This window comes from Azolla caroliniana, unplaced genomic scaffold (genome assembly GCF_043228905.1).
Source record: "Azolla caroliniana isolate FFs.n. ecotype wild unplaced genomic scaffold, voAzoCaro1.0.p SCAF_11, whole genome shotgun sequence".
Lineage (NCBI taxonomy): Eukaryota > Viridiplantae > Streptophyta > Polypodiopsida > Salviniales > Salviniaceae > Azolla > Azolla caroliniana.
In genome coordinates, this window is record NW_028230446.1 from 20,651,035 (window position 1) to 20,664,801 (window position 13,767).

Consider the following 13,767-nt stretch of genomic DNA (forward strand, 5'->3'; position numbering starts at 1 on the left):
AAGTTGTTGTTTATGTTGCTGAGCTAATGCAACCATTTCCCAGAACAAAAAGATATTATCAAAAATACTTCTATCTTGTAGGAAGCCACATTGTGTATCATGAATAATAGACGGCAATACAAGTCGTAGTCTAACTGCAATAGTTTTTGCCACTATCTTATACACAACATTAAGCAATGTTATTGGCCGCCACTTGGAGACTTCATCACATTGAGCATCCGATTTAGGAATCATATATATGATTCCTTCTGTCCATTCCTCAGGCATATTACCCGTTGAGAATATTAAATTAACTGCTCTAGTAATGAGAGAACCAATAAAATCCCAATAATGCAAATAAAAGCCAATTCCTATTCCATCTTTTCCGGGACAAACATCCTTACCTAAGGATTTAGCCGCAACAAATACCTCTTGAGATGTAAACGGTTGTAATAGCTGAAAGGCCATTACATCTGTAACCTTTTGTTCAATAGTTGCAAAAACAACTTGTTGCTTATAAAAATTATCTATCGTAAAAGATTCAGCAGACAATAAGTTCTAATAATAATCCGAGGCTATACTTCGCATCTCAGAGCCATTTGATGTATAGGATCCATCAAGCCGCTTCAAAGAAGTAATAGAAAGAGGTCTAGCTTTTTGTTTAAATTGATTAAAGAATTCCTTATTGACCCGATCTTGCCTTTGTGACCGATGTGCAACATTACGATGGTAAAAGAAACTTGAGCATGCTTCCTGTTTTTCCTTTAGACTGTTTTTTACTTGCTGCAAATCACAACATAATATAGATGAAGTTGGATACCTTTCCAAAAGTTGTTGTAATGCTGCCAAAGCACGACGCAAGTTAGCAATCTCTGAATTGCAGTGATAAACAGATGCTAAAACTATTTCTGTGAATAGAATCTTTGTATCGAGTATGGCATGAGTCATATTGCTAAGCAAACAATCATCTGAGAAATTGTATTTTGACTGTATTTGTATGATTGACATCCGATGCTTATCCTCAGATAACATTGCAGGAGGGATACGCAATTGTCTCGAGTATTGCCTCTTAGTAAATGTAACCTGTAACTTCAGAGGGTCGTGGTCAGAGATAACTGATCCTGGAATAATTCCTATGGATCCACCTGCTTCCCAAACAATGCTACTAGCATAAAATCTATCTAGTCAAGACAAATTTGTAGCAACCAAACTTCCATCTTATCTAGAAAACTGAAGGGATCCTTGTATAAGTGAAAATGAATGCACCTTCCATAAATCCAACAACCCATAAGTAAAACAAAAGTAATCCCAACACTTAGCTTCCCATCCTGAAATTGTAGTAGTTATACCTCCCAGCTTGTCAGCAACATCCTCAATCATATTAAAGTCGCCTCCTACCAACCAACAATATGCTAAACTCACATAATCAGAAAGAGATAGCCATAACTTTGCTCTTTCGGCCGTAGAATTAGGGGCATAGAGATTCATAAGGCCAACCTTTTGGGATCTTATTTTTCCAATCAAGAATTGTGCCTTTTTATTCATAATAGTAGCAGCTGACACAATGATAGACTGCAAATGTTGTTTAATTGCAATGCATAGTCCAGCCTGACGGCTAGTGGGGCCAAAAGCGGGAATCTAGAAGTGAGTCCACCATCCTGGTAAAATAGATCCATACTTCCGAATTCTATCCATTCATAAGTGATGCTCTTGTAAAAAAAGAATATCAATATTTCCTACATTAGCAGTACCTAAATTTGCACGTAAGAGTCCTTTAAATCTACGAAAAGCCTGACCACCCAAGCCTTGCACATTCCAGGAAAGAAGATGTAAGGTTTCCATCTTACACATATTTTATTGGTGTCATTTTCTCAAGGAGAGCATCCTGGCGGCCTTTCTGGGCACCCTCCTGAGCTTTTGCTTGTCGTTTTAAAAGCAGATAGTTCCATGCATGCTTATGTACCCTATGATCCTTAACTTTCTTTTGAGGGGTCTGAAGTGTCAGGGTATCCTGTGAAACTGTAAATTGATATCCAACACAAGGGAGTTTATATACTCCTTGAGCCATTTCAACCCCCATCATATTTGATTGATTAGAAATAGATTTTCCTACAAGCTTATCAAAGGGAACCGAACTACCAGAGACACCGATATCGATTTGTTGGTTTGCTTCGATTCCCATAACACTTAGAGGCATATCCACATCTGTAATATCTTGAGCAGAGACAACTTTTCCTTTTAATTTTTCAAATGAATTAACATTTGGTGTCAACTGCTGGTTCTCAACAATTTTCAAGGGTGGTTGGCCTACTATTAACCTTGGGAAAGTCTCAGGCAACTTAGTAGAAAGTAAGTCTGTATTTTGGGGAAAATGGGTTGATGGTTGATCTGAAATATTCACTTCATGTGACCGATCCTCTTCTACTTGGAGAGTAGAATATCTATTCTGTAAGGGGGGAAATTCCTTTAAATTATTGATTGACACTTGATGACGCTTGTCATAAGATAATTGTGAGGATACTTTCCTATGGCCGACCTCAGTCCAACCCTCAGATCTAGCCTGAGATGGGACTATAGTTGTATTGGGTACATGCTTGTCTGTCTCTTTATTAAATTTAGGGCAATTTTTTGCCAAATGACCAAATCCAAAACATCAAAAACATTGATTTGGCAAACCCCTATACAAAATTCTCTGAGAATAAGATTCTTGTGTGGAGTCAAGTAGATTAGGCAATAAGATATTTGAGGGCAAAATTGTGGACTTAGAAATCAAAAGTTTTGTAGATGTAGCTCCCATATATTTATCATCGTTCTGACAAGATTTATCATAAGTTTCCAAGACTGTGCCAATAGTACTTGCAATTAGATGCACAAATGGCACCCACTCTTTACGTAAATTGGGAAACACTGCCACACATGTATGATATGAATCTAAATCATGAAGTACCTGATTTGCGGAGAAGTTGTGAGTCCACTTGTGGAAGAATACCCATCCTCCATTGATTGCCACTGTTTTCTTCTCTTGCAAGATCGGTACCATCCGTTCAAGCTCGAACTCCACTTGATAATAGTTCTGACCAAGCATTTGAATATCTGTGATGTTGTCAATATCTTGTTTTAAAGAAGCTTGTAATAACAAACGAAGATCAGCACGCCGAGGACGAATGCCCAAAACTTGCGCAATGATAATCCTCTTCTTTAGACGTTGAATCTCTCTTACAATCTGTGCTCTATCTTGTTTTCATCATTCAAAGATCCCAAAAGAGCTCCTTAGAAATATGTGTTTGCATGTCATTGGTTCTATGATTTCCTTATAACATTTCTCCATGGCAGCTATGCTCCAAGTTAATGTGATTGTGCACATCTTTGTGAGAAGGGTAGATTTTCATTTCTTGTTTCATTTGAAGATTGATTTTGAAGAATGGAAACATGACTTAGTTATTGGAAAGATTAAGGAAATTTACAAATATTATTGAAGACTAAGATAGCTCGTTTGGAGAGCAAAAAGAAGATTTCTAAGTTTCTTTAATAAAGGATCATATAAAAGTTGGCCATAAGATGGCTTACAAGAATAGACCCTAAATATATCAAATATTTACCAATTTGGACAATTCCAAGGATAAAGAAATAACTCATAACAATAGTTTCAGAAAAAGTGTGCAAAATTAAAGCCTTTGATGGTATATGTTAGAGTCCTAACCATAGAAAGAGTGTCTTGAACATTTCTTTATGTTTCCTAAAGGGAATGTCGTAAACAAAACACCAAAGTAAAATTGTCTCTTGGTAGTTGCATTCTCATTTCATTCTTATAGTAACCTTCTCATTTTTTTCCCTTATTTATGCTCACACACTAAGCAATTATACCTAGATGGAGAGAACAACATAAAGTGGACTAGGGAAGAAATGGAAGGAGAATGTAATATAAATGTGTCAATACTATAAATGTGGATTTTGTAGTTGAAACACAAGAAAAGTATAAAAATAAAAAAGAGTGGTGTAAAATGGATGAGCAACTAATCTTTAAAATAGAAATAATTATCAAAGGTTTCAAGAAGGGTAAAGGAATCACTATGTGAACACTTACTTTGGGAGACAAGTTTCTTCATCATCTCTTTATTTAAACCAGTTTAATATGAAACAAAGAAAGGTGGTTTATCGAATGCACGGTCTTAGAGAGTGGAACCAATTGTAATTCAATGAATATTGGAGCAACAAAATAGACATTGTTTTTTGACAAATAGCATGAGTTGTTGCACTTGAACATTTGTAGAGTGACCAAAATTCTTTCGAAGCATCAAATTTCAATGGTCAACATGCTAAATTGTTCTTTTCTTTGCTTTGTAGGAACTGTTAATATTTTTGGCGATTTAACTATTGAGATGTTGATCATGTCCTTGGTATTACAAAAGTTTTTGCCGTGTTCCTTTCACTTCTAATACTCATGCATGAAAACTTCATGGGCCTCACTTACTACGAAATGTTGTGTCCCAACACTTTCAACGTAAGTTTTCATGTCATAATGATCACTTCATCTTTAGCTTTCAAAATCACAATTCGGTGCATTTTTCATTCCATCACCATCACCAACAAAATCAACTCATGAATCTCTAATTTTAGAAGGATATTTTTACAAGCCTTAATAAAATTTTATTGACTTCTAATTTAGAATATTGTATGAGATCAATAAATTCTCGCCACTAATAGGTCTTGTTGTCGACATCCTAGTAATCGTTGGATACTTTCTTTGGAGTATATAGTCAGAGAATTATTTAAAAGAATTAAATTATACTTACGTAAGATCATTTAATTTATGTATATACATGTTAGAATGCCTTCCATGAAATTTACTATAGAACAGTAGTTGTAACATCAAGAAACACTGCTCCACACATAATACCTTGTAGTCAACCTCATTTAATATTGTGAACCAAGCCATGTGCGTTGTTGTGTACTCTAATGTCTTTTATGTTATTGCTTATGTCCGAGCTTAATGAACTTTACTACTTTTTCGAGAGAAAATAGAACTTGGGCAATGACATCTCTTCAAGGACTATGCATGTGAGGACCTATGGTATGGATATATGAGTATTGACATGACCATGCAAGTGGCGTGTTGTTAGGCTGTGATGGAGCGTGTGTCCTTGGGTATAAAAGGGGTCAATGCATGTTCCACAAGGCTTGACATGAGCCTCCCATGCATGGCTGGATGCGTGGGCATATGCATAGGTCCAATATATTGGATCTCAAAAGTGTCATATAAATCCTCTACGTGCATATATCAACTTCATATGTAGTTATAGATGGGCATGGTGACTACATTTTTGACAAGTTTTTACCCATAAAAATATCCTCCATTGGTATTAACTTTTTTGACAAGTTCATTGCTAGAACTTGGTCCAAAAGTCTATATTGTGTGATAATCAAAATTTGATCAAAGCAAAAGAAAAGCATGAGCTTACTAAAAATGTTGTTCAAGTAGTTGGTAAGTTGACACAAAACTAGCCACATTTGAGAGGCAAGGGCAAGACAGCTCACCTGCCCTTATATTTATGGGATTTGTTGCCCTCCGTTTTAGGGTTATTTCTCACATCTATGTTCCTATTGTGTTCCACTAGTGAAGAGCACCTCATGTCATTGAGAAGATAAATGGTGGAAACATTTTGTGTCGAGTCAAATATTTGTCGAGCCTTGAGCTACAAATCATAAAGAGTTTTGGGAGTTATGGATTGGAAAGCAAACAAGCAAACATACAGGACACAAGGTATGCTAGATCTAATATCCTTTTTAAGATGTGGTTCTTAGATAAAGTACATGAAAAACTATTTTTAATGCAAAGTGGCGTGCGGAGCGGCTAATTGTTAATCTAGTTTCCAAGGTTGGGTAAAAGAATAGGCTTATATGTAGTCCAGGCTTGCTCCACACACGAAATGCAAAGTTTCCAAAAGAAAGAACATACATGCCATACATATATATACATACATATAGACATACATATACTGTATACGTACGTACGTACATACATACATATACCGTATATGTACGTACATACATACATACATTATACATACATACATATATATATATATATATATAGATAGGTTGGGGTGGGGGGTTCCTACATAATGAACTCTTGTTGTTTGTTAGCCCCCCCCCCCCCCCCCCCCCACCCAAATCTTTTCCTCCTCTTGTGTCTAACTAAATATAGAGGAGATAGATAAATATAGAGATAGATGAAGCCATATCTACTACTACTACTACTACCTCTTTTAGCTCTCTCTCTCTCTGCCTCTCACTATGTATCTCTCAAATTCCATATGAAATGAGAGGAAAACGTGATCAATTTACTCATAATTAATCTCTATCTCTCTCTCTCTATCTGTCTGAAGACAGAGATTCACAGACATATATATATATATATTCTTAAATTTCTACCGTTTTCGCCTGCATTTCAATAGACTTCCTCCTCCTCCTCTGCTTCCTTCCTTTTCTGTCACCGTCCATGTTGGGCCGGCCACACATTCAGAGTCTCATGGAGCGCAGGACGACATCTCCACCATTTTCAGCGGGAAAGACAGAAGTCCCGCCATTCCTTTTCACCTAAAATCTTGTGGGTTTGTCTCTCATCTCTCTCTTTTTTCTTTTCTTTTTTGTGAAAATCTCTAATCTCTCTCTCTCTCTCTCTCAAATTCTCTCTTTATATCTTGATGCAGAGGTGCTAGGTTTAATGATACCATTGCCTACATCGGCGCGCTTCAAAAATCTTCAAATTATGAGGTGCTGTGCTCTCTCTCTTCTATGGTTAATTTCTTTTGAGGAAGGACGACGAAGATGATTCACTACGCACAGAACTGGTAAGCTTCACTTCATGCTCTCTTTGTTTGTTTTTTTGTGTTGTTACTGTTTATTAGGGTTCTGGAAATGTATGGGAGAGAGAGAGTTTTCTTTTTCGATAAAAAAAGAAAGAAGTGTTGATTTGAGATCCAAAACACCTTTGAAAATTTAACCAAAACAGGTATGCATCCATATATATAGTTGTTTAAATCAGACTCATCAATCCACCATGAACCATCATCACCCGAATCATCAACAACTACCATCGTTTTGCCGAACCCTTGCAACTACTAGCCATGCACTCAGCAATATAGTGGCCCCCCAACAACGACCACAGAAGCATCTCATTGGTGCTGATGACAATGACAGTACCACTGATGATGACAATGTCTCTTCGTCTTCCACTGAGGATGACACAAGCCAACCGTCCCAAAATTCTCTCACGATTGTCTCCCGAGGAGTCCTTCCTAGTGTAAAATCACCTTCTTTGCCCATACCTCTAAAAGATGGCTGCCTTACCATGAGAGGGATGAATTTAGTAAACCCTGAGAAGAATTATGTGATACCTGACAGAGGGATCCTTCTCGATCCCGACCTTACCACCACTGAAGAGGATCATTCAAGACGGGAGCAGAAGAAGAGGTCCAAGAATTGGACACGTACAGAGACATTGAAGCTCATTGAAGCTCGGTCTGAGCTTGATGAGAGGTTCCAGAAGAGTGGTCGGAAAGCGCCATTATGGGACGAGGTTTCAGTTTACCTTCATAATGCGAATTTTGCTCGAGACGGACAGCAATGCAAAGATAAGTGGGAGAAGCTCATGGCAGGATACAAGGAGGTGAGAGCTGGTACCAGGGAGAAAGAAGATCACCCATTCTATGAAGAGCTCCATCCACTCCTAGGATGGAAGTTATATACTGGAAGTGGAAGGGATGATTCACATGGCATTGATAGATGTGCCATTGGCAATGCCAATGATAATAAGCGTGTTAAAATTGAGGAGGTAGTTAAAGATCGATACCCTCTAACCACAGTAGATGGTAAAACATTTGGAGATATTCCACAAACTCATGCAGTTCCTGTGGCTGACATAGGGGTGCTTCTTGAGACTTTTCTTGTTCGGCAACAAGAGTTCTTCAAAGATGTGCTGGAAGCTGTGGAGAGGAAGGAACAGTATCGGGAGAGGATGAGGCACAAAATGGAGGAGAAGTGGAGGGCCGAAGAGCGAGCTCAACGGCTCACATTCAACAATGCTATGCTTGTACTGACACAACAGCTTGTTGGTGAGCGGCTGACAGATGTGAGGACGAGCGGTAATGTGAGAGGTACAATGGTCACTACTACGAGGTGTGTATCGATGCCACCCAACAGTATAGGTCATGTGACCCCAAAGAAGAGATCAAAGAATTGGAAGAAGAGTGAGGTTTTTAGTCTTATACGATTCCGGCGTGAAATGGAAAACAAGTTCTTAATGTCAACCAGGAGAGCGGGTCTATGGGAAGAACTGGGCGAAAAGCTTTTGTCTTTAGGTATCACAAGGGATGGTAAACAATGTAGGGAGAAGTGGGACAAACTCATGGCTGAGTACAAGGATGTCATTGATGGTAAGAAAGAGAAAGAAGAAAGCCCATATTTTGTAGTGCTGAGTACATTTATGGGGAGAACAAAGGAGGTTGAATGTAATGCCCCAATAGAGACACAGATAGGCAATAAGGAGGTGTATGGTGGAGATAGCTGATGTTATTTTGTTGGAAGGCAAATTGCCTTTTTGTTGTTCCTATTGAGGAACAATGGCATTTGTTTGATTTGAATTGGGGAATAACATTTTGTGATTGGAATTTCGATTTTGATAGTTAGGAAGGAGTATGAGAAGCTCCATTATAGATGTATATATATGTTTATCTCAAGCTATTTGATGTCACTATTTGATTATTTGATTGGACAATCTGCATGATGTGGATGCATATTAAAGCACGTGCATGCCTTTTGAGGTAGGGGGCTTCTCGGGCATGGTACAGAACTGTTGAATGTTGCAAGACAAATAATTTGTTGCACACAACCTTGGAGTCCAAATTGGCTTGAACCTCACATTTATGACAATCACCAAACTGAATTGTAGGTATGGTAGGAACAAATGTGCCTCTTCGAAGCTTGGGCAAATGCTTCTAAAATTTCAAGATGAATATCAATTTCCTCACTATTGATATTGTCGCGTGCGGAAGGAAATGCGTTATCGTAGTGAATCAATCCACCACTATTAGAATGGCATCAAAGCCTTTGGAAGATATGAGATTTATACCTGAATCCCCATAAAATATTCAATCTGCGATAATCCAAAAAACGTGAAGCATCATTCTTCTCAACAAAGAAGATGTGCACAAAAAGGGATCTCGAATGCTATATAAATCAACTTGCCAAATTGACATTCATATATCCTTAACTTGCAATGCTGAAAGGTTGTAAATTTCCCCACCCATAAAGGCATACTGATTGAACACGAACGCAATTGATGCTTCAAGATTCTCGCATGTTTCATTGAATTAAAAATATACATGAACACTTGATACTTTCCCAATAGCTAGATCTCAAAACTTTGTGGAATGGATGACGAAGTTGCTAACACCACGAATACAAATATTTTCTATAGAGAGATAATCGAGATCTAATGGGATCTAGAATCTGAAATTGTTGAGATGGGAGAATGCAGAATGGTTTTTCTTTGTGACTCGGTTGCTTGATTTTTCTAGAACTCTTTGATTGTCGGATATAAAGGTAAGAAGGAGATCCTTTATATTCTTGTGAAAACCCATTTCGGAAATGATCCCATTAATGCTTCTCCATCTCATGCAATGACACATGCCAAAAAGGAAAGTCAAATACATAAGCTGAGGCAGGACAATCTCCTTGTCACAATCTTTAGATCTTATTGTCTGTTGTCTTTAATTTATTTCCATCTCCAACGTACACTTGGAATTCCTTATAACACCATTCACGTCTTCTAGCAATAGACACCTCCTCTCAAGCTATGATGTTGCTTGATGTGAACCCCACCAATGTGGTTTTCTCATTAATAGGTATTGACAATGCAACATTGGTTGGGTATTGATTGAGATGTTGAATCATTTTGACATAATGCAGATGCAAGAATCCTTAGAATTGCAATCATATATCATCAAACTTAGTTGGGAGACTTATCTTGGCTGTTTTAGAGAGTTTTTGGGACTAGACTTACATTGGTAATAGAACTGTTTCTAGTTGTTTAATCCATCGTGATAGATCATTGTATTATTGTGCTTCTCAGAACTTACATGTTGCAAGTCTTTGAGAAAACTCTGATTCTCTTGGTCTATTCTAGTTCTACAAGTTTGGTTGTGAGGCACTTAAGCTCAGATAGCATGTGTATGACAAGCATTTCTCTTTGCGTACTAATGTACTCCATAACAAGACGAAAAGCTCTACAAGTTTCTTGAAAGAGGGAGTAGAAGAACTGGATTCCGGCTCAAACCTGTAATAATTGACCCAAAAACAACAGTGAATTGGAAAATTAAAATAGAAAATGAATGTTTGTACTAAAAACAAGAAAAATAAGAAGTAGAAGGGTGTGCCAAGGACTGATGTTGAGCCACAACTGTTTGACAGGCTTTATCACTTCTGAACCCTGGTCATATACATGGTTGCCACCTAACATTGCATGAACAATACCTATATATTTGTGATTAAGGAGAACATCTGTTTGATTCTTCCCAAAATGTATGAACGTTTGTGTGGTCATGAGAGTGTATACTCAAACTGCGACGTTTTAAGAGATTAGAGAGGCTAATAGGTTTACATGATTGTTAAAATGAGAAGTATTAAACTTTGATGACCCCATGGGGTAGTTTGTTTTGAATAATGAGTGTTTGTATGTCAATAAATCCGAGTTTTTGAGCAGTAAGTTGTGTTCATTGATTATTTTCGAGCTTCTAAGGCAAGGATTTTAAAATCGAACTTTTTCATCAAGATCACCGTATAGAAGGATGCTTTTAATCATTATCTTTGACTTTACTCATCTTTGTAGAGAGGAACATGGTGATAAAAATTACCTGGACATCAAATCTACATGCTCATTATCCCATTGGCTCACATCTAGTGCCTTATCTTGCAAATATCTCGAGATCTCTAGGATTATCTAATGCTTTACAAGGATATTCATCTCTTTGAAGCAATCCGTAGTGCTATAGGTCAAATCACGATAACTTTACATCAATTTACAATATAATTTCACTTCTAGGTGAGTTGCACCAAATGCATGCAGTTCTCTCAGTAGAAGTTCTATTTCCTTACCGATGTCATGTTGTGGGCCCGGATTGTGGTTTACCAATCTTGATATCATTGTTGATGAGGAGTGTTGAGTTGTGAAGCATATGACATGTACTTGAGGATGGTAGGTTCCTCGGGTGTGAATTCTCATTCCTTGGACTTTGTTTTTTCATTCCTCTTTCTCCTCACATGCTCTATGCCAAGGGCGATAAAACCATGGTCGACCAAGTTCTTGTTTGAGCCTTCAACCGTTGGTTTGTGTCTTGGTTGAATTCTTGATCATCCTTTGGGGTTACAACCCAGTCGCCTTGCTTCAAACTTTGTCATGATCAATTGGTCATCCAGGAGTGGGCTTCCTTCTTGCTTGGGCACTTTTTGGGTGCAGAGGTGAACATAGTAGGTCTTATTACCTTTTCACATATAAATTACATCACGTCCATCCATTAGCAACCATCTAACCCCTAAGAAAATTCTTCCCAATAACTATCATAATTCACTTGGTTGGTTGATCTCTTGACCACGAAATTAAGGTAGAACTCAACCTTATTTACCAATTACTTAGGGTAACTATCAACACATTAGTCATACTTGGGTTTGCATTAGAAGCAACCATTTTAGGGCTACCCAAAATTTGTGGCAATAAGGATTGATGATGCTAACTCTTGTGTTGTTGTTGGGAGAGTGAAGATGGTGAAGTTCATGCTTTTTGTTTGTACTCACCAAACCACTTGTGTGAAATTAGAGCCAAGTTGAAATATGCATATTATCTAGTCAAGTGGCTACACTAAACAATCTAAGTCACAATAACATGGCCTAATGTATTTCATTACCAATGGAGGATATTTTTTATGGAAAAAAAACATGGCCTAATGTATATGAGCAATGAGCTTCATGATAAAAGTTTTATATCAATAAATAGATTATGGTTCAAGTTGTTATAAATAATATTTATCAAATGTATTCATACTAGTTAATTTAGAGCTTGTAAATTGTAATTGAGATAATTTATCTACATAACTTCATTACCAAGGTGGTTAAATAACCATAAATGGGTAAATTTGTTTGTTTATGACAGAAAGTTGAAACTAAAATATATGTTGAAAGTAAGGTTAGTAAAAACTAAAATTTAGATCGACATTCCATTCCAACTCAACAAGTCAATATGAATGCTTAATGTATCTGAGTTCTTTTTTGGCAAGCGTTTTCAACATTTTCCTTATAATTCAGATTTGCATGATTACACATAATGTTCAAACTTAGATAGCCATCGAGCAAGTCATACTATGATACTACAACTTCTATAAAGAATATCACAGGGTATGTTCTTACTTTACTTCAGGTAGGCCATATGTGAAATCTACATATGACAACTTTTTCTTACTCACTTTATGCTAATCTCAAAAAGATCCACAATGTCCTCTTAAATCATTCATCAAAGTTTCAAAATTTCCTTTTGTTATTGCGTGAATGCCCAATGTCTAAAGGATGAAAAGAAACCTTCTCTAATTGACAATCTTAGTGCTATGTAATCATGGCCACTAGAATATCTACCCATGATGTATAGCAGGTTCACATTTATTTTGATGTACAAGGTGTTGACAAAATGAAATTATATGATTGTAGAAATATTTATAAACAATTTGTTTCTTAATGTTCTATTTTAAGGGCTTTGATAAGGATTCTTTTGCATTTTTGCCTTAACAAACAAAATACAAAATGTTTGCAAATTCTCCCTCATAATGGCACAAAATGCAATTATAAGGTGATTATTATGGGCATAACACAAGGGACCAAATCCAACAACAAATTTTTAAATAGTTTAATGGTAAGATAAGTAGGGAACCAGTTATTCTAGGACCCAAGACAGACCAATGAGGATATCTATGAACATGTGGTGGTTTGAGAATGTGAAGGAGTTCATTGCCATAAAGTAGGCTAACATTCCCCTTTCATTATTGGCCTATCTTAGACATTATTGTGACTTTATTGGTGATGCAAAATTGTTATTATAAGGATTGATATTCATCTCAACTTCCAAGGTATACAATTATATAATATTTAATGGTATGGGACGTCAATGAATTTTTATGTGTGTCTTTTGGGGGTGGTTAGTGTGATTAAGCATCCTTAAACAAGTATATCTTCTAATCCTTAATTGATCACTTATCATTAGTGGTCACTCATAATAATAATGCACAATCAATCCATCAAATTGTGGATGCTAATTAGATATTGTAGCTTTGGTTAGTCAATATAAATAAAGTAACCTTGCCAGTAACTAATTAATTTTGATATGCATTGTTTAGCATATGTATGGATAAGCCAAATTCTATGCTTGTTTTAATAATTGTGATAATTTTAAGTTAAAGGGTTTAATAGGTCAATGTGTTAGAATATTGTGATAGCAAAGCAAATGTCACATGTTGTAGACCTATGTGTGCCATTAGGAGCTCTAGGCTTTGCTCTGGGTTTGATGACATCCAAAAAATTGGATCCTCTACTATACGTTGAGTGATGTACATTGAGTGATGCTAATGAGGTTGTAGGATCAAGACCTACTAGGTCTAGTACAAACTACAAAACCTATCGAGATTAATAGCAATTTATCTTTACCACACCTCAATAGGTTAATAGAACAAAATATTCTCTTAATTATGT

The 13,767-nt window shown here is 36.7% G+C and overlaps 1 protein-coding gene across 2 annotated transcripts; it reads left to right on the top strand.

Moving 5' to 3' along the window:
• Positions 1-6,462: 6,462 nt before the first annotated feature.
• Positions 6,463-8,654, top strand: LOC147858448 (trihelix transcription factor PTL-like). 2 transcript variants are annotated; one of them, XM_087327828.1, is made up of 3 exons: positions 6,463-6,590; positions 6,690-6,830; positions 7,012-8,654. In XM_087327828.1, exons 2-3 carry the CDS (start codon positions 6,808-6,810, stop codon positions 8,546-8,548), a joined length of 1,560 nt encoding a protein of 519 aa, XP_087183954.1. In that variant the 5' UTR covers positions 6,463-6,590; positions 6,690-6,807; the 3' UTR covers positions 8,549-8,654. The 2 variants fall into 2 exon arrangements, with proteins under 2 accessions (XP_087183954.1, XP_087183956.1); XM_087327830.1 differs by lacking the exon at positions 6,463-6,590 and having other exon boundaries at positions 6,704-6,830; positions 6,992-8,654.
• Positions 8,655-13,767: the final 5,113 nt, after the last annotated feature.

Bases quoted from the DNA above. Each gene is read 5' to 3' on its own strand.
- LOC147858448 (XM_087327828.1), top strand. From the start codon at position 6,808: ATGATTCACTACGCACAGAACTG. The intron at 6,831-7,011 runs GTAAGCTTCACT...CCATATATATAG, and splicing joins ATTCACTACGCACAGAACTG to TTGTTTAAATCAGACTCATC.